Source organism: Schistocerca cancellata, chromosome 7 (assembly GCF_023864275.1).
Source record: "Schistocerca cancellata isolate TAMUIC-IGC-003103 chromosome 7, iqSchCanc2.1, whole genome shotgun sequence".
Lineage (NCBI taxonomy): Eukaryota > Metazoa > Arthropoda > Insecta > Orthoptera > Acrididae > Schistocerca > Schistocerca cancellata.
Window position 1 is genome coordinate 342,883,177 of NC_064632.1, and position 20,610 is coordinate 342,903,786.

The window sequence follows — 20,610 nt, forward strand, 5'->3', positions numbered from 1 at the left end:
CAGCTGCAATAATCCTTCCATCTCTCCTACAGCTGGTTGCCTGGATTCATGAGCAGCCTGTGTTGTTACAGCCATGAACAAGTGAACTTGAATAAGTATATGTACTTATACTAGCAAAGAGTAAATCCATAGGTCAAAAGCTAGTGCAACTTTCTATTTTTTTTCTTTCTAGAGATTGTATTAACATGATAATTGTATATAAATGCTATGTGTGTTCTCAGACCAGCCTTTATCTACAAAATAATGTCCTGTTTTTAAGTGGCACCAATGGCCAGATCATCACATTCAAGATACTTCATATGTGCATGCAATGGATAAATTGTAACATGCTTCTACATGGCATACTCTAAAAATTTTTTGACAATAGATTCTCTGTTGTTCAAGATAACTCAAAATTAAGTTATTGTTACAACATTACACTGACACAACCAAAGCATTATAACCACTGCCCACTGCAATGTTGGATGCCATCCTGGTGACACTGTAGGCATGTGACACAGTAAAATAAGGATGTAAGCGGAGCAGACACAGATGGGAGAACATATGGGCTGCAAATGGGTAATCCATTGGGATAAGTGACTCTGACAAAGGGCAGGTTATTATTATGCCAAGCTTGTTAATAAATATATCAAAAATGGTGAAGCTGGTCGAATGTTCATGTTCTACAGTGGTGAGCATCTGTGGAAAGAGGTAGGTGGGCAGTTAAACTACAACCAAGCACTAAATGGTTGGACGTCCACGACTTCAAAGAACGTAGGGTTCAGACGCTGGTCTGCTCTGTAAAGTAGGATAGATGGTGGTCTGTGACAATTGTGCCAAAAGAGCACAATGCTGATACACACACAAGTGTTTCGCAGTACGCCGTTCATCATATGTTGTTCAGCATGCAGTTCTGCAGCGAACCACCCCTAAGTGTTCACATGTTGACCAAACAACATTGTCAGTTATGATTTCAGTGGGCACGGGACTATCGGCATTTGATCATCGAACAATGGAAACATGCTGGCTCTTTGTGTGAGTCACAGTTTAGCTTCTCTAGACCATTACTGAGGTGAATGGTGGCTTAAACCTTGCAGTGTGCCATGGATGCAGGCTGGTGGGAGTCATTCTCCTGTGCTTGCATGGGACCTGCGGTAGCAACCAAAGACATGCTGATAGCTGGTAACCACCTGCATTCCTTCATGCTTGATGTCTTCCCCTACAGCAATGTTATCTTTCAGCAGTATAATTGTCCCTGTCTTGGAGCCAGAACCATGCTGCAGTGGTTTGGGAACCACTATAATGAACACATGTTGATGTCTTGATGGCCAAATTTGCCTGAAGTAAATCTTATGGAACCCAGCTGGGTCACTGTCGGATGCCGTCGCCACATATGCAAATTAGTGGCCCATTATTTATGCAGATTACATAACCTGTGTGTAGACATCTACTGCCACATACCTCCACAAATCTATTAACAAACTGTTGGATCCCTGATAAGCAGAATCAGTGATGTGTTTCGTTCCAAAGATGAACAAACAAGCTATTAAGCAGGTGGTCATAATGTCTTGGCTCATCTGTTTATATGCCAGTTACAAGTCATTTTCAAATTTCATTCACATTTTTTGGCACAATTTTATTCATGAATAATTATCTTGATGTAAATTTTCACAAACTTATGTTCATTATCTTTGTTGAAGATGCTACTGTCATTAACTGTTTGTATGAAATGGAGAGGAAAAGGGCACTGAACCAACATTTTTCTGTCATAAACATGGCAGTATCATATCTAATAAAACTGGTTATATAAAATCAGTTTTAATATTACACAGAACACAAAATTGTGTGCTGTTGGTGTAATCAAAAAGGTGTTTACAATGATAACACATACATAAAATTTAATTTGTGAGACACAGTCTTATCATCAAAGAGCCACTACTATACATTGTTCTGAATAATAACATTTCAATACTTAGTGCAAAAATAAAACGATTCTTACTGCTATAATATACACTACGTCATTTGTAGCACAAAATGCTCTTTACCGAACACGAACACAGTAAGTAAATTGAAATAACATCAACAATAAGGACAGGTCAATTGATTACAATTTGAATCATAAAACGATTCTGGGGACCTATACACGTGACACTGCAGTCACATGAGAAATTGTCTTTTAATACAGTCACAGCCTGTTGATGGACACATAATGCTGTAAAACACCAACAATAAAACAGCTGGAATTTGTATCACACACATTCTACTAAATTTGTATCACACATATTCCACTACAGATTTCACATAGTTTGGGAGGGGGGAATCGGGGGGGGGGAGGGGCAATAACAATAAGGGAATGCTTGGCACCGACAATACACGGACGGAAATAGTCAATCCACTTTGTTATGTACATGTCTGTCACTTTTAACAACTAATCATTTACACACAAACACTTGTGATGTTACATTAGGAATACTACATCAATAGACATGTAAATATTATCACAGTCCTTTCTACTGCATTACAAGAATACTGATAAAGCCTGCTGAAAATATGGACAGAATTGAAATCACATTAAAAAAATATATTTCTTACATAATAATTGAAATCACACGAGAAACATATATTTCTTACTTGATGATCAATGTAGTTTCTCCTTTCCAGGTGTACTTTATTTTTAAATGTTGTCCAGTTAAATCGTCATTAAAAGTTCTTGAATACAGATAACACTTGTTGCATGGGTACTTCCATGCAAGGACAATTTCATTAAATTTGTTTTCATTAGAACTTCCACTTCATGCAAAATTAATTTTATATTGCATGTCACAGTTGTAGCATAGAATTCCACATTAGCCACTATTAACTAATACTATTGACATAATAAAAAATCATGTCTTTCCTGATAATCACTAGTCAGGAGACAATTACAATTATTTCCACTTTAATATAAAGTATATTAAACGATTTTCTGATTTCTTGCCTTACAATAAAGGGACTGAGCATGTAAAATATTATATTTGTAAAAAACCAAGATAGTTGACTTACAATAGATGTTCTTTGGTTCATAAGTATATGAAAATAATTTTAATTTAAAAAAGTATGATCCTCCATCAACAACATATGTTCTAACAGAAAGCTGTCTCACATCACTGTTCTCCTTCTAAATACGCATTTAGAATATTTACACAGTAATCACGGTGATCTGATACAGTCTTCTCAAAACCCATTCATTAAAAATCTATCAATTAATCACATTCACAACACAAGCTGAAAAAATTGTGGAGTCCACCAAGCACAATACCAGTGTGAGCAAAATGTTACCTTATTACACAAGAATATCAGCTACGATGACTAGCAAGGGAACATAACCTCCTCTGGTGTGCATTCTGAAATGCCGGAAAACCTCTGTATATCATTCATAAATTTCAGTCTCTCTCTCAATCCGTATTAAACATATTTGTGTACTTATAAACACAAGTGGTTGTTCAGGCTAGGTACTGATATACATGACCATAAACAACCAAGTTAAAAAAACTAAAGGCAATGATGTAGAACATATGGAAGTACACATGGCAGTGATATGAAATCCTGAAGAAAGAGAGAGAAGTAGGCACACTATTTTTCACTTGTGGGACAAACACCCCTTTTCATGAAGGAGAAGAAACCATTGCTGAATATTCTTGCTGAACATATCTTCACATTGCTGTCTCCAATGGCTGGCTGTGGGCGCGTGCCAGCGATTCTGTGTACTGTGGCACTTCTTCAAGGAGTGCAGCCTCACTGCGTGAACGCGGTGGTGGTGGTGGCAAGACTGCATCTAAATCTGTTTCAAGAAGTAGAGGAGTTGGCTGGACTGTGTATGTATGTGGCAGTGGTAGAGTTTGCGTGTGTAATGGCAGAGGGCGTGGTTCTGAAATAGGCAGTACTTTTACAGGTTCCAGAGGAAGAGACTGTGTATGTGGTAAGGGTAATTGTTCTGTATCAGCTGGCTGTGTGCTGTGTACTTCTGATAATGGTAAGGTCGGTGAACGTGAAAGTGGTAAAGTTGCTGTTTCTGAATATGGCAGTGAATGTAGCTCTGACACTGGTGTCAGTTTTGGCTGTGACAGTGTCACAAGCTGTGGATCTTGTCGGGGCAGGGGCTCCGGTGTTGATGGAGGAAAGCCACTGGAGTCCGAGTCGTGGTCTGCTGCCCGGAAAGGAGGTAGTGATCTGTCATGGAAGCCTTCATTACGGTACATGAGGCCACCGGGGCCATTATTTGAGTGATTTAGGAATGCGAGGCTAGGATTGCTAGCTTCATAAATGTCATAACTGTAACTGCGTGAGTCATCGACTGAAGACTCTAGTCGAGACTTTTCAACAGAATCGAGGCTGCCACTGTCTTCTTGCATCTTGTGATATTCAGCTGCAGGAACCTATAAAATGAAATGGTTTCATTAAATATACAAATTCATGATGATTTCTTTTTTCTGAAATTCTATATTTAAATTTGAATGTTGAACTTGGGACTTTTTTAAGTACAGCAAGTTTGCTTTTTACCAAGGAAAGTGTTCACAAACGAGCTATACAACACAAAAGGGAAAATAATGTTTGTATAACATCTGTTAATTGTGTACATGTACTTGTAAACACTGACAGAGGAATTTACACAACAGCTAAGCATTTTCGGTCCTTTACGTCTTCCAGAATTATCACGAGGAAATTGATACTTGAAGTTTTAGTATCTGGGCATTTAATGCCTGACATGTAGCACTGATGAAAACTGAAGCAACAGAAACAGCGAAAAGAGAGCTGTGATGACCACCTTTGTGAGAAATAGATTAATGAAACAAGACAAAACTTGGAAAGGAGATAAATAAAGTCAACTCAAATCAAAAGTGTAAAAGACAATTTGAAGAAATGAATGGAAATGACGCAGTTTAGTACTTACAGAGAAATTAATTGGTACTGAATTATTTATACACATATATTCATTTTACAAGCAGTGCTGATACGTACAATGGCTGGTCTCGGATCAAGCTCAGTAGTGGAGGACATGCCAACAGATCGTAAGGACCTAAGAGACTGCCGGATGGAGTTGCGACGTTCCAGGCGTTCGACCCGGCGATGGCGAGATTTGGCCCACCAGCATGCAGCTGCCAGCATTACCAACAGCAATGCTACACACACAGCACCCAGGACAGATACAGCTAGTGCATCACGTCGCCAGCTTAATGGGTCTACATTAACCTTTGGATCTGTTACAAAACAAATCACAAATTTTAATTAGAAATTAATATCAAATTTCATTTTGTAACACAATAATGGGATCTTATAAAAAATACATGCATAGAGATTGGAATTAATAATAGGTAGGAGCACTGATTACGTATGGAATTTATGCCTGACATTGTTACTGAAATTAACACAACTAAGGAGCTTTATCTATGAATCCAAATGTTACAAAATTAAGCCTGTCAATTCTCTTATTTCAATATCATATGTTTCCAGAACACTGAGTTCTAGTTGAAGATATGAGGGGCATCGTACATGAAACTGGATAGTAGTGCAATGGGAACATTTCTTCAAAAATAATTACACTGATAGTAACAGTACATTAATTCAAACTGAATGTAAGGTAATTGCGGCAACCAATTAAAACAACAATACTGCATTGTGCTACAAATTTCTGTTGTACGAGAAGATGAAAAATTTAGTTACGTACCGATCTCACAAAGAAACGGACTGGAATAATCACAGTCATCTACTGTCACACGCTGGAAGGCAAAAACTGTGCATTTTCCAATGCTGTCAAGATGCTGCACCCATGCTCTGTCATAGTACTGGAATGTTGGCTGCTGTGATCTTATGAATTGGTACAATGAAAAGTAGTCGCCCGAAATATAGGGCATGGAAGCATTCAGCAGCTGCAACAGAATAATTTCTAGTAACTCCAAGGAGACTGTGAATATTTATCAACAGTATATCTGATAAGCCAATCCACCAGTCATCATCATCGTCATCATTTATTGCATTAAAAAGCTTTTACGGCCTACAAAAGAAAAGAAAAACCATGCTACACAAAGAAAATACAAAAACTGCAGACTATAAAAAATATTATAAAGAAACACATTCAAAAAGCACAATAAAAAGGGGAAATCAGTCAGTCACAACAGAGGAGGTATCTATTGCAGATGGAAGTTAGTCACTGCCAGTCTCTAGCTTCACCTTCCATCCTTGTCAGCTTCAATTGTTTAAGGATTGTTAATACTTGATCCCCTTGGGCATTTCCCAGAAGGTTGAGAATGGAGGAGTCAGGGAGGGATCCATCAGATCGAAAGATGTGGCCAAACCACTGTAGCTTCTTTCTGCTCTGATATTCGGCCAATGTGTGGCTTTCTAAACCACTAGTACAGGTCTTCTTCATTCCCATTTACCTTCCATGATATTGTAAATGGGACCACAGATCTTTCAAAATACTTTCCTCTCTAAAGCACAGATTGCTTCTTCAGTTGTTGCTGATGTCACCCAGGTTTCACAATGATATAAAACTATTGGCCAAACAAAACAAGATTAGAATGGACTCCAAGTAGTCCAACTGCTGTTTAATCACTTCAAAGGACTACCAACTGTACCACAGAAGCAGAAATGTGAAAATGGTGCAGGGAACTGTTTTAATAAATTAATTTCATTTCATTTAAAATTTTTTTTTTTTTTTTTTTTTTTTTTTTTTTTTTTTTTTTTTTTTTTTTTTTTTTTTTTTTTGCAGAACCTTAAGTGGGTATTACGGGAACTATCTTTTCACAAACATGCACTAGCAAATAAAAAAGGAGATTCACTGAATCAGGACTTCTTGTATTAATTTAAATATATAATTATAACAAAATTAAATTACTGGTTGTGGATGCTGAACGCCATACACAGGCAACCACAAGTTGAGGTTTCAAGAAAAGCTTGCAACTGAACAAAAACAGGTGAACATAATGAACAAAACAACTAAATGATGAGCAGTGGAGCTGTAATGAAAAATGAGTGACCATCTGCAAAAGAACAAAACTAACTGAATGAGACTGAGGTGTGAATGAGGCCGACGTGATGGGAATGGTGAGTGACAGTTCCTTAGAAGTCATTCCTTGGTCTTCCTGTTCAGTTTAATGAAAAGTTCATTTGAACCCGTTACTTCACAAACAACCCATCTCTACCAGCTAGCATTTCTAATGAAAGAGCAACATTCAGAGAACAAAAGAAATCCATTTCCTTAAGACACTGATTTTCACAAAATCAGTTCAAAAAGTACAACTATTGTCCTTGTATGTGTGCAAGCACATTTCTCTGGACCAACTACAAAATAAATTATGTACATGGCTATATATGTGACTAAGGATGGGTGTAATGACATTTCTAATTTTCAAAATATGAACTGCAAACAACAGTAACACATAACTCCAAAAATTAATAGGGGAGAACTCACCTTGCAGAATGAGCGAGCCTCCTGGAATGTGAGAGGGGCTCCAATATATGCAAGGCATGTTGTTGCATGCAGCCCCCATCCAGGAGGACACTTGCCACCACCCAGAAGGCTCGTATTACTGGTGTAGAAGGGCTGGTAGTCAACCTGTATCAGCTGCGGGTCATCCTGGATGTCCTTGATACGAGCACTGACAGCTGCACTCACATTTGTTCCCCACCAATTATAACGAGCATCAATCGGTGCTTCCCACCAGTTGTTGGGACGTATGTCTCCAGGAAAATCTTGTACATCACTTGTTCTGTTAAACAGAGAAAGAAATTGGATGAACATAAATAATAAAAATTGGATTATAAATTACAATTTTATTTAAGAGAGACAGAGCGAGGAAGGAGGGAAGAGAGAATGTCACTCACTCATTTAGTGATAGATGTTACAATAATTCTGTTGCTTTCATTGCACGTTTCATGTAAGAGTTATAAATCAACTGCAGTGCTAGCACAAGTTTCTTTCTCCATCATCCGACTGGTTTGATGCAGCCTACCGTGGATTCCTCTCCTACGCCAACCTCTTCATCTGAGAGTAGCACCTGCACATTACATTCTCAATTATTGCTGCATGTATTTCAGCTCTGTCTTCCCCTACAGTTTTTACCCTCTACAGCTCCTTCTAACTACAGCTAAAAGAAAAAAAAAAAGAAAGCTTATTCAATTTGTTTATGTGTCTCTTGGTGGTTCAGTCCTCTACTGTTTGGTGAGTTGTTATCTTCATTCCTTAAATTATTTACATTCCACCACAACTTGCCATTATTATTTTTATCATTTAATTGCATTTTCTATTCCCTTGCATGACATGTTTGGTGATTAATCAGCATCAATAATGTTCTGAATGGCATTTTTTTTGGTATATTTTCTTTGGTTATTTCCTCTGTAATTGTCAGTATTGGGGCTTTCAATCATTTTCAAAATTGTTATTCATATATTTTTCATCACTATAGTGGTGAAAACAGTAGCATCTCACTGTGTTATCTCCTTCAGTTATAGTTCCAACACCTATTAAATTAAGAGTTTATTAATTATATGTGATTCTGTATTTTAGCTCCCAGCATAGAACTTCCCAGCACTTCAGGGAACGAAACCTAGCAATAAACAATGCATTTTGTAAAGATCTTTGACGTGCAGCAACATGTACACTGCATATTTTGTATTACAAAAGTATAAACAGGAATTCCACCAATAACGCAACAGTAGTTTTCATAGCACTGACATCGAGATTGTGATGCGCGTTTGTCAGCCAATCATAGCTCATGATATGTTATTCACCAGCCAACAACATCAGGTATTCAGAGTATAGGACTTGTGATATAGTAGCCAATAGCAACATCACTGTTAAGCAGCACAATCGGACAAACAGGGGACATAAATGGTTTAAATAATATATACATTCTACACGACAAGGTTTCACCTGTAATACTGGTTTTAATATACATTCTACACGACGACAAGGTTTCACCTGTAATACTCGTCATCACAATCCCTCCCCCCCCCCCCCCCCCCCCCAAGAGTGTGGTTTGGCAGGATTGTAAGAGCACACTTACATTGCAACAGCTCAATATTTCTGACAAGCACTAATATAAATTTCATTGCTGTGCACTGAACATTTTGTGTGGTACCTGATTGAATATATGTTCTGGCAAGCCCTTCGACTTTTCCATAGAAAAGGCAGTTGCACATGAAATTCCTCAAGAATTTACCACACACTTTTTTTTGAAGGATAATTACATTTTTTGCCATTGTTATTGCTTAATTTGTAATCTTAAAAGAACGAATGTTAAAGCTTGATCTTCTTTTAGCCATGTTACTCTTTAAGATAATAAATGAAAAGCACCAGTTTGCTTTTGTTCAACAGTATTACTTTTATTGTGTTAACCAGTTTTTGGCCTACAAGGACTTCTTCAGACATTTACTGAGTATTGTCAGCAAAGAAGTAACAATGTTTGTAAATAACATTGGAAGAGAAGTTACACATATAGATTGAAGCAGAAACATACAGTAAGTAACATCTTTGACAGTGTGGTGGTAACGCAATGAAAAAGTAAAAAATTGAACAGTAATTTACTTTTGTAAATTGTAATTGAACTGTAAATTGTATTTGAACAGTAATTTGCTGTTCAATTTTTTACTTTTTCATTGCATTACGACCACACTGTCAAAGACGTTACTTATTGTATGTTTCTGCTTCAATCTAGACATGTAACTTCTCTTCCAATGTTATTTACAAACTGGTGACAATGCTCAGTAAATTTATGAAGATGGCCTTGTAAGCTGAAAACCAGTTAACACAATAAAAGTAATACTGTAGAACAAAAGCAAACTGGTGCTTTTCATTTATTATTATGTTGTTCTACCAAGAACCAACGGAAGATTCAGTTACTCTTTAATATATGAACTCCAAATATGCCATTAAGTTTTAAATAATGGCATAAATGGTTGGGCTTCTGGGCCTCAAATTTTTCTAAGCAGCTGGTCCTCAAAGTGTTAAGTTTCAAAAGAGACTCAATTGCTCTGTGATTTAAAAAATTAATTTCACATTCCCACATGTAACATAATTCATCTTGTGTAAAAGGAAATTTGCTTTGAATGTAACGCTTCCCAAACCACCAATCATAATATTTTCCTATGAGCTGTTATAAGTGTAAACAGTTGTGACCTCACATTCATCGAAAGCAGTTTGTTGCATAGTACTGCACAGTCTCCGTCTTAAAGCCTTTGACACATTTCGCAATCGGCAGATGCTTGTGTGCGCAGTTAGTTTTCTTTGCAACTAAAATTTTATTTTGGTGTTATTCTCTTGTTTATGTTTTCTCGCTGAAGTATTACACTGCAGTAGCATGACAAAGTAGCTTTCTTTGTTGGTGTATCAGTTCTTACCAGCTAAAATTACAAAAATTCAACTGGAAACTAAAACAATAAAAAATTCCCAGAAGTCTAAAAAATAACAGGGTTGTTCTAGGATTATTTCCAGATAAAAAAAATTCCCAGGTTTTTCCCAGATTTTCCATGGTATATGCACCCTTTACTTACTGTACAGAAGACATGTTAAGTTGCAGACAAGCACAATTAAAAGACATTTACATAAAGCTTCCGGCCACAGCCTCCATCAATAAAAATGTGGCACACACCATTCATACAAACAAGCACGCACACCTCATGCACACATTACCACCAACTCCAGCATCTCGGGCCAGAATGCCAATTCCATAATAACAAATACAAATTGTCTTTAGGTGACAGTCATATTTTGACACAACTTGGGGATATAATGAATTCTCTTGCAGAGGAAATTTTTAACGGTCAAGTCGACGGGGTGGGGAGGGGAGAGGAGGAAAGAAACTAACAGAAAGAGCGAGAGAGAGAGAGACAGAGAGAGAGAGAGAGAGAGAGAGAGAGAGAGAGAGAGAGAGAGAGTGACGTTGCACAGAAGCCTGCATATGTGAATAGCCTGACACTTAACTCATCCACTAATGAAAAAGTAGCCCTGTCAAAAGACAGTAGAATTTTTTTGCTTATAATAATATTATGAAGACTGAGAGGATGAAGATGGACCTAATTCAGGTCATGACTTTAGTACTATTAGGCAAAATCTTACTCAGCTACCTACGCAGTACCTGCATTAAAAATAATAATCATGAGATGAATATAATAGAGGGAAACATTCCACGTGAAAAAAACATATCCAAAAAGAAAGATGATGAGACTTACCAAACAAAAGCGCTGGCAGGTTGATAGACACACAAACAAACACACAAAATTCTAGCTTTCGCAACCAGCGGTTGCTTCGTCAGGAAAGAGGGAAGGAGAGGGAAAGACGAAAGGATTTGGCTTTTAAGGGAGAGGGTAAGGAGTCATTCCAATCCCGGGAGCGGAAAGACTTACCTTAGGGGGAAAGAAGGACAGGTATACACTCACACACACACACATATCCATCCGCATATACACAGACACAAGCAGACATTTGTAAAGGCATTTTATATTCATATCATTAATTTGAACCCAACAATTACGTTTGTTATTGTCACTGTTGCATTTCAATATATTCATATCATTAATTTGAACCCAACAATTACGTTTGTTATTGTCACTGTTACATTTAGACCCAAACTCTTTGCCTTTACAAATGTCTGCTTGTGTCTGTGTATATGCGGATGGATATGTGTGTGTGTGCGAGTGTATACCTGTCCTTTTTTCCACCTAAGGTAAGTCTTTCCGCTCCCGGGATTGGAATGACTCCTTACCCTCTCCCTTAAAAGCCAAATCCTTTCGTCTTTCCCTCTCCTTCCCTCTTTCCTGACGAAGCAACCGCTGGTTGCGAAAGCTAGAATTTTGTGTGTTTGTTTGTGTGTCTATCAACCTGCCAGCGCTTTTGTTTGGTAAGTCTCATCATCTTTCTTTTTGGATATAATCATGAGATATGTAGACAATAAATCCAATACCCAAAGGGTGATGCAATAATAGTGGACAAAGACACTGGCAGTGTCAGTGTTTTAGTTTAGAGATTTTTGTCTCAGGACGAATCATATAGCATGATACCGATAATAGTATTCTGTAGACAAAGGACCTCAACAACGGAGCTATGATAAAATGAGAATTACAAAATTTCTGCATTTCACACCTTAGTAGACACATACATTAAATGTACTGCCATCTGTGAATCAGAAGTATTATTCTATATTCGCTAAAAATAAAGATATTGCTGTGTTCACCCAATTTGTTACATTTAGTAATATGATGATTGCTGTTAACTTGGAGATTATATTTTAGGATTGAGATGGTATTTTAAGACACAGTGAGGTGCTTACAGTACAATGAAGCAAATTTTATATGAATGCATGGTGTCTGTTCTTTCAGACATGTCAGAATTTTCTCAATTCAGTGCTCCATGTCTGAAAGAACAGAAACCACACATTCATATAAGTGATTGACCTATCTGGACAACAGGCAGATGCACAAATACGTCCGACCTCCTGTGAGAATCTCAGAGTAGTGAACATGGAGGAAATGGACAGATTTGTGGCGCTTGATGGGAATGTGGATCGGCTGTGAGGCCTGCCATGATAGTACTTGCAGTTGCAATGGTGCTGTGTCCCAGATGGCACAGTGGTTAATGCACCTGCCAAATAAGCAGGAGATTCCAGGTTTGAATCCTGACCCAGTACACGTTTTCACTCATTGCTGCCAATTCCACGTAATGTCCCGATGCAATTGACAGCAGTGATCCCCCTTTCCTTTCTTTTCTCCCCTCTCCAATTTACATATGAAGTAAATTTTATTTGGAAAGTGAATATATGCATTATTAAACACAATACCTCCAATTTCAACCAACGAAGTCACTGTAACAAAGCCAATTATTTGGTTTAAACAATACTCACAATGATCTGTTAACAGTAATAAGCTCGTAATCATTGTCAGGATTCCAGAAAACATTGTCGACATAATGCTGTCCAGCAGTTGCAGCGACAACTGTACTTCTTGATTCTCGTTTTGTAGCAGCATTCCTGCAATAAAAACATTTATAATGAAAGAAACCATACACACAGTACATTAACTACAATCAGGCACCAAGTAGTTGCTAATAACTGGTTTGTGTGATCTGAACTGGTTTCTTTTCTCTTCCTGCATTCTCTTACCTTATCTTGTTCTTTGTCTTGAGTTCCTTAATCCTACAGCATAAATGTAATTAGTCACTAACCATGAAATTTTGCTTTTAATCTCTAAATCTTAGTAGTAATTTGGTTTATATCCTCTCACCATTCTTATTACCCATGTTTCTATTACTATGAAATGTCATTATTAATGCTTTTACCATTTTCTTAATTCAGTGCCCCAAATCAATAGGTGTTGTGTCAGTTTGTAAAATTGACAAAGTGGCAGTATTGTCAGTATTTATTTTCAGGTGGTGTAGTTTCTACTACACCTACCATAGCAGATACTATGCATTCCAGTCCTAGGGCCAAGTAATGCTAACTGGCTGCTATGTCTTCCTCTGCCAATGGAGTCATTTGGATGTGATATGGAAGAGCATGTGTCATCCTAACCCATTATCAGCTTTCCATACCTTGGAAATGCTACTTTTCATTCAAGTAGCTCCTCACTTGACATCACAAAGATGGACACACCCCAATCCAGTCCTCCCATGAAGGAAAAAGCTCTTGTAGTGTTATATGATTAATGAAACCCATAATGAACTTGTAAAATATTACTTTCTCATTCTTCAGAGCAAAAATTGAAACTTACCCTTTTTTTCCTATGACTGGCTAATTTGTAATTCATGTGTTGAAATGCTCATAGAACATGCTTGATCAGTTGATAAAAGGGTTTTTTCACTATTTCTAACTCTTGAATGTTTTAAAATACCTCACGAACTTCTCAAATAATTTTTGGCTTTATTTATGACTGCTGTGTGATGGCAGGCATGTGAAAAGTAACAGTACATCTATCAACGAATTTGCCACTTCACTTTGTTCACTTGATGCATTAGTATTTTTCCTCTCTGAATCGTACTTTCTTTAAATTAAATGCGTTTTAAGAAAAAGTGTGATTAATAACGGTGAGAAAAATTCAAATTAAATATACCCTATTTACCCAATTATAACACAAGGTTTTTTCCCAAATTCATCATTCGAAAAATACGAGACCATCTTATATTCACAGATTAAACTGTGAGGTCAATGTTTTTATTGTTTAATAGATTATTATAGAGGTTGTCTTACATTCACAATGAAGCTTTGGCTATTAAGGTTTGGTACGAATTTATTTTGAACAATCCTGAAAGGTAGGTCATGCCAAGCCATCGGCCTTGCTGCAGTGGTAACACCAGTTTCCGTCAGATCACCGAAGTTAAATGCTGTCGGGCTGGGCTAGCATTTGGATGGGTGACCATCCAGTCTGTTGGCAAGCGGGGTGCACTCAGACCTTGTGAGGCAAACTAAGGAACTACTTGATTGAGAAGTAGTGGTTCCGGTCTCACAAACTGTCATATAGTTGGAAGAGCAGTGTGCTGACCACATGCCCCTCCATATCCGCATCCAGAGATGACACCTGTGGGCTGAGGATGACATGGTGGCCAGTGGGTAACTTTGGGCCTTCATGGTCTGTGCGAGAGGAATTTAGTTAGGTTGTGACAAACAAAACTTGGTTTTACTTGCATTTGGATAGGCTCGAGATTTGCCGATACACCAAAGCACTCTCGATACAGTATCAACTTCGGTTGAGCAGTCACATGACATTTGACTCATGACACTAGAGCAATGGATACATGAGGAATATGAACTAGCCACTACAAGTGTTTAATGCTCTGCTTAAAAACTGACAGTTGTGTGAAACACACGAGCAAATAACATTAAATTCTATCAACTTGCAAACTTTTGTTGTATTTCAAAGGATTTTCAATAAAAGTTCTCATAAATGAATGGATACCATATACCTACAATTCTGCTGCTTTTTAAGTAAAGACAACATACAAAGGTGAAAATCTTATCCTTCAAAAACCAGTACTTGATTATGAACGCAAGGCAATATTTTCTTTGGTTATGAGAAACTAATGATTTACCAAGTCGGCTGCAAATGAGAAATTTGGTCACTGTAAATGTATTAGAAGATCAGAGAAAATCATTACCAGCTTTTAATCAGCTTTAGAACAAAATGACGACACATTCAGATGAAACGAGAAGGAAAATTAATCCAGAATGAAGTCTCTAACAAAATAAATCATATTAAACTGACTGTAGCTGTTGTCGTGAGAATAAATCACAGTGGAAAGACCCCAATGTGGAGACAGTACAGACGTCACTAGATTGCGGGAGAAAGTTCAAGAACTGGGCTGAATAGTGACTGCGACCTTTTATTTATATATCAGTTGCTGTTGATATATATGACCTGCACTCTATAAGATATTGCTGTCCATTTTTCACTGTTGCTCAAGTGCAGAACTATGGAAAGTTGGAGAGGGAACAGTGACCCAGCTTGGCTGATAAATACCATGAGTTTGGAGAGGACAGTGTTGTGCAGGCATAAATTTCACCGTGCAGCCAACCACGGGAATGTATACTGCGTACTTTGGCTGTTTATGAACATCTACCATGTTTAAACCGCTGTTTATCTAAATCCATTTGCAATCGGAATCAAATAGACTTAAAAATTGGGCAAATACTTAACAATAGCATACATTTCTGCAGGAGATGTTAAAAGCCTAGATGAGGGCCAGTAGTGTACTTCCATTTAGTGCAACAACATTGTTGACATTTACTCTTTGACGTATAACAGGAAATTTATTTTTTTTATTTTTTTTTATTTTTTTTTTATTTTTTTTGGGGGGGGGGGGGGGGGGGTGGCAGGAAGTGAGGGAGCAGCAGGCAGACAAAACACACACCTGTGTTCTCGGGCCCTACGGTGACCAGAACTTCAGAACTCGCAACACATTCAGCCAAATATTTGCGACAACAGAGATAAAGTTTCACAGTTTTCCTGTTAGGATGAAAGACAAAGGTCAAAAGTGGTGGTGATACAACAGACAACAAGCCAAGTAAACAAAGAAGGCAGCGAAACAAAAATTGATGTAAACAATTTCTTTTTGTTTATTTTATTTCTCCTTGCATTATCAAAATGAGGCAACCAATAAACAGCATAAATTTAGAATAGATGTAATGTTAACTTCTTAGACAGATCCCTTACATCAATGAAAGTTTGTAATTTTAATGAGTCAGAATATGTTAAAAAATAAATTTTCTCAAGGAGCCTCTTAAAAAAAGGGGGGTTGTCTTATATTCAGGGCCATCTTATACTCAGGAAAATATGATCTCTCCCCATTATCTGATTCGAGTGCGCAGTTCTTAATGATTTTATCACAGTCAACTTGTAACTTTTGTAATGTTATCTTCTGATCTGCTTGTCCTTTATTTCCTATCTCTGCAGTCATTTCATTCATTTTCTTCCACAAGATCCCTTGAGTCTGAAAGACATAAAATTTGATATTTATGCTTCATTTTCCATTTTAGAGTACTGTTTATACCTATGGTGTGCAATCTCTTGTGTAACTTCGTAGAGGAATAACTGTCATTCGTTAATGCCATTTTTACATGTTACGATCTCTGTCTAGTTTCCTCCAAAGGCACTATTTCCCATACCTGACAGAAGTAAAAATGCTGCAACAAAACAATAAAAAAGTGAGGCACTAAAAGTATGTCACAAGATCCATATATCTATTGGGCAACTTTTCTGTTTTCCTCAAATCACGTTTCAAAGGAACTATTATCCAAACATTGCCTGCATATTACACTTCGTTATTAAAGGCTACAGTGGCTATGCTTTCTAAATTTATAGTGTTCCACTCTAAAAATGTGTGTGGGAGATTTTAACATTCCTGAATTTCCTGTTGTTCTTAACCTTTTGCTACTTTATTCCACTCTAATTACAATCGGTTCTGTAATACACATGACTGAAAACAGGTGATAAGGTGTCCTGTTGCCAGACAGTATTTAGGCCAGCACTCTGTCATCCATCTGCTGTTCACTCCGAGCCAGGGCTCCAATTCAGACATCCAGCTCACGCCGCTGCCACTACGGACAATGCCCTGGGGCGCCACATTGCCATGACGGTTCTGTCTTAGTAGTTGTGGAAGTCATAAATTTTGCCTAAATTATTCTTGTAGTACATTTACCATAGACTGTACCAAGAGGACTTTAATTCCACGCCTAGACTGAAGAACTTAAACCTTCTGTGAAATTTTAACTCTGTGCACTGATGGAAGAACTAATGTTTAGTTGAACTTTGCTTCAAGACAGTCTCAATGAGACCTACCATTTTCATTATGTGTGACCAATTTGTTTGTTTCTAAATTATGGCTTTCAGCCAGTGACTTTCAACCTGCCAATCTTGTGTTATTATTTGTTGGAAAAGACAAACAGTGTTTCTTAGTTTTTGTGACAAACCTTTTGAAGAAATTTTGACATTGATTGTTCTTCAGTTAGTGTGTGGTCTCCTTTTGTGCTTAAGGAAATGCTAAGTGCGGAAGGACATGAACACATTGCACAGCAATGTGTACTGTGTACAATAAAGGAGCAGTTAGGAGATAATGACCGTATCATTATGACAATGCCTCCTGTCATAAAAGGAGCATCACCGAGGCAATGGTTAGTGAACAATATCATTTCTGAAATGGACTGGTCTGCCCGGAGCCCCAATCTGAACCCAATGAAACACATTTGTGATGAGTTACAAAGTTGATATCATATCAGAATCTGTTGCCCGACATCCCTACCATCTCTGGTTTCGGCTCTTGAGGAAGAAGTGTCTGCCCATTCTACACAGACTTTCAGGCACCACTAACAAATGAACAGATTCCATCAGTCTGAACTTCTACTACTTTAGATGCAGTTCTAGGTGTAAATTTAGAAGATCCAATTAGTTCTAACAATATGAAAACATTTCTATTCCAGGCTGTATGAGTATTAAACTTTAATTATGCCTGTGTTGATGTATTTTCAACAAATACTTATGGGACAGTGGGTCAGCAACCTGAGCTTAAGAAAACAGTTAAAGCAAGAGATGAAAAGCTCATCAAAATAACATACATGTTGTATGTTTTTGCGTGTCATTAACAGCAAGCAAGGAAATAACACCATTATCCGGACAACTGGAGAACTATTAGTGAGGGGCAAAAATCTGGCCTACATTGCACAGAATTCTCATGAGCTATTGTTAATTCTGTAAGTAATAACTGTTTAGTGTACTTTTCATTTACACTCAAATATCTCACTTTATTAAATTTTCAAACAAAATGTTTTCAAAAAATTTTCAAACAACATGTTTACAAAATTTCACTGTTCGAATGCATCAGAAATGCAGAACCAACTTTGGAATATTAAGCTATTAGTATCTTGTATGAAATACTGAGGTATTACGGGCTTGCATAAGAAAGCATGGTTTCTAATCACGGTTATTCGTCATATACAACTACATTTTTATCTGTCACCTACAATATGGAATGAATTTGTGTAAACATTTCTAAGCATATCAGAAATGAAAATTCTTACCAAAGAAGTATTTTTTTTAATTATTAATGCCTACAAAAATAACATTTAATATCAAAAGTCAAATGTATCTGTATAACCAGGAATTTGGTAGCAAGAAGGAGTGTGTGCACACTTACCAATAAAAGCTGTTATTGTATGTTATCTGATAAATTGGAAGTCGGACCTTCTCAAAACCAGACACTTCTAATATATGACAGCCAATATTATTTTGCACAAAGTTATATGAGAAGTTTGTCACAACCTGCAAGAAATACAAATAGTAATTACCAAATTTATACAAATGACAATCACAAATAATTGTTCAACATGTATCACAAACAGCTTTCATGACTGCAAATCGCATTCACTAAGAGTATATGTAAGATGATAATATGCTGGTAGTGAACACAATACAAAAAAGCCACATAAAAGAAATAAACATTTGAAAAGGAAACGTTCTTGTGTGTGTGTGTTTGTGTGTGTGTGTGTGTGATGACACGTTCATGCTGGAATCTTTCTTAACAAATGAGATATCATATAATTAGAGATCATTTTAAGTGATCTCTTATTTCTTAAAAGAAGTGATGTACACCAATTACAAAATAAACGGCTGATATATTAAAACAGGTCGATTTCATCTCAAATCATGCAGGTCAAGAGTGATGTGTTTTTTTGTGCATATATATATATATGCTTGTGTCTGTGTATGTGCGGATGGATATGTGTGTGTGTGCGAGTGTATACCTGTCCTTTTTTTCCCCTAAGGTAAGTCTTTCCGCTCCCGGGATTGGAATGACTCCTTATCCTCTCCCTTAAAACCCACATCCTTTCGTCTTTCCCTCTCCTTCCCTCTTTCCTGATGAAGCAACCGTTGGTTGCAAAAGCTTGAATTTTGTGTGTATTTTTGTGTTTGTTTGTGTGTCTATCAACTTGCCAGCACTTTCGTTTGTAAGTCACATCATCTTTGTTTTTATATATATAATAGAGGGAAACATTCCACGTGGGAAAAATGTTTCACATGGTGGTGTCTGTATATGTGTGGATGGATATGTGTGTGTGTGCGAGTGTATACCCATCCTTTTTTCCCCCTAAGGTAAGTCTTTCCGCTCCCGGGACTGGAATGACTCCTTACCCTCTCCCTTAAAACCCACATCCTTTCGTCTTTCCCTCTCCTTCCCTCTTTCCTGATGAGGCAACAGTTTGTTGCGAAAGCTTGAATTTTGTGTGTATGTTTGTGTGTCTGTCGACCTGCCAGCACTTTCATTTGGTAAGTCACATCATCTTTGTTTTTGGGTATGTTTTTCCTTCGTGGAGTGTTTCCTTCTGTTATAACTATATATATATATATATATATATATATATATATATATATATATATATATATATATGTTGAAGTTCTGCATGATACTTCTCCAAAACTACAATATTTTGATTTTCTGATGATTTGTTAAAAATGCTCTCTAAATGAGAGTATATGTGAAAATGTCATGACGAAAGGGAAAACTGAAAAATTGTAATAAGGAAACTGAAAGTGACAGATCTGAATTTATTTTCAAGAAATATTTGTTCCCAATACTATGAGACATGATTAATACATACACACTTCTGAGCTCTTTTCCATTTTTTTTAAATAAACTGTGTAAATTTGTAGCTTTTTGCGAATTTCATAATTATGTTTTGAAAACAGGAATGGTCACAGGATGTTAACTGTCTTGAGAAATGATAAAGTGGAAGGACTGCTAACTGTCAGCTATGACATTAACGCATGAAATTCTTAAATTGTCAAAATTCTTGTACATAAACAGAGTGTATACACGAACAAGGAAAAAAAAAATTCTGGATATCCTGATTAAAAAATAGTCCCTTTCCCGTGTGCAAATACACTTTTTCCATGTTAAGTGGCAGTAGATTTTTCCCTCGGAACTGTAAAACTTGTCAATCTTTTGAATGGTTGATGTTTTGTTTCCCTGCGTCAAATTTCCCGGCGCTTAAAAAAACATGGTTGGTAAGACTTTTGATGTGCAGCAACATATATGCTGGATATTTTCATATTATGAAAGTATAAATTCAAATTCCACGAAACACACCACATTTGATTCTGGAGCACTGACATCGA

The 20,610-nt window shown here is 37.0% G+C and overlaps 1 protein-coding gene across 1 annotated transcript in view; it reads right to left on the reverse strand.

The window, feature by feature from the left end:
- Nucleotides 1-1,783: 1,783 nt before the first annotated feature.
- LOC126092760 (protein bark beetle) overlaps nt 1,784-20,610 on the reverse strand; it is a 380,473-nt gene continuing 361,646 nt past the window's right edge. Inside the window, exons 31-36 of the mRNA XM_049908487.1 lie at nt 18,632-18,756; nt 12,855-12,980; nt 7,430-7,727; nt 5,684-5,885; nt 4,978-5,216; nt 1,784-4,394 (exon numbers count right to left, since the gene is read on the reverse strand). Of these exons, the coding sequence (XP_049764444.1) occupies nt 3,672-4,394; nt 4,978-5,216; nt 5,684-5,885; nt 7,430-7,727; nt 12,855-12,980; nt 18,632-18,756 (1,713 nt within the window). The 3' untranslated portion in view covers nt 1,784-3,671. The remainder of the gene's footprint in view (nt 4,395-4,977; nt 5,217-5,683; nt 5,886-7,429; nt 7,728-12,854; nt 12,981-18,631; nt 18,757-20,610) is intronic.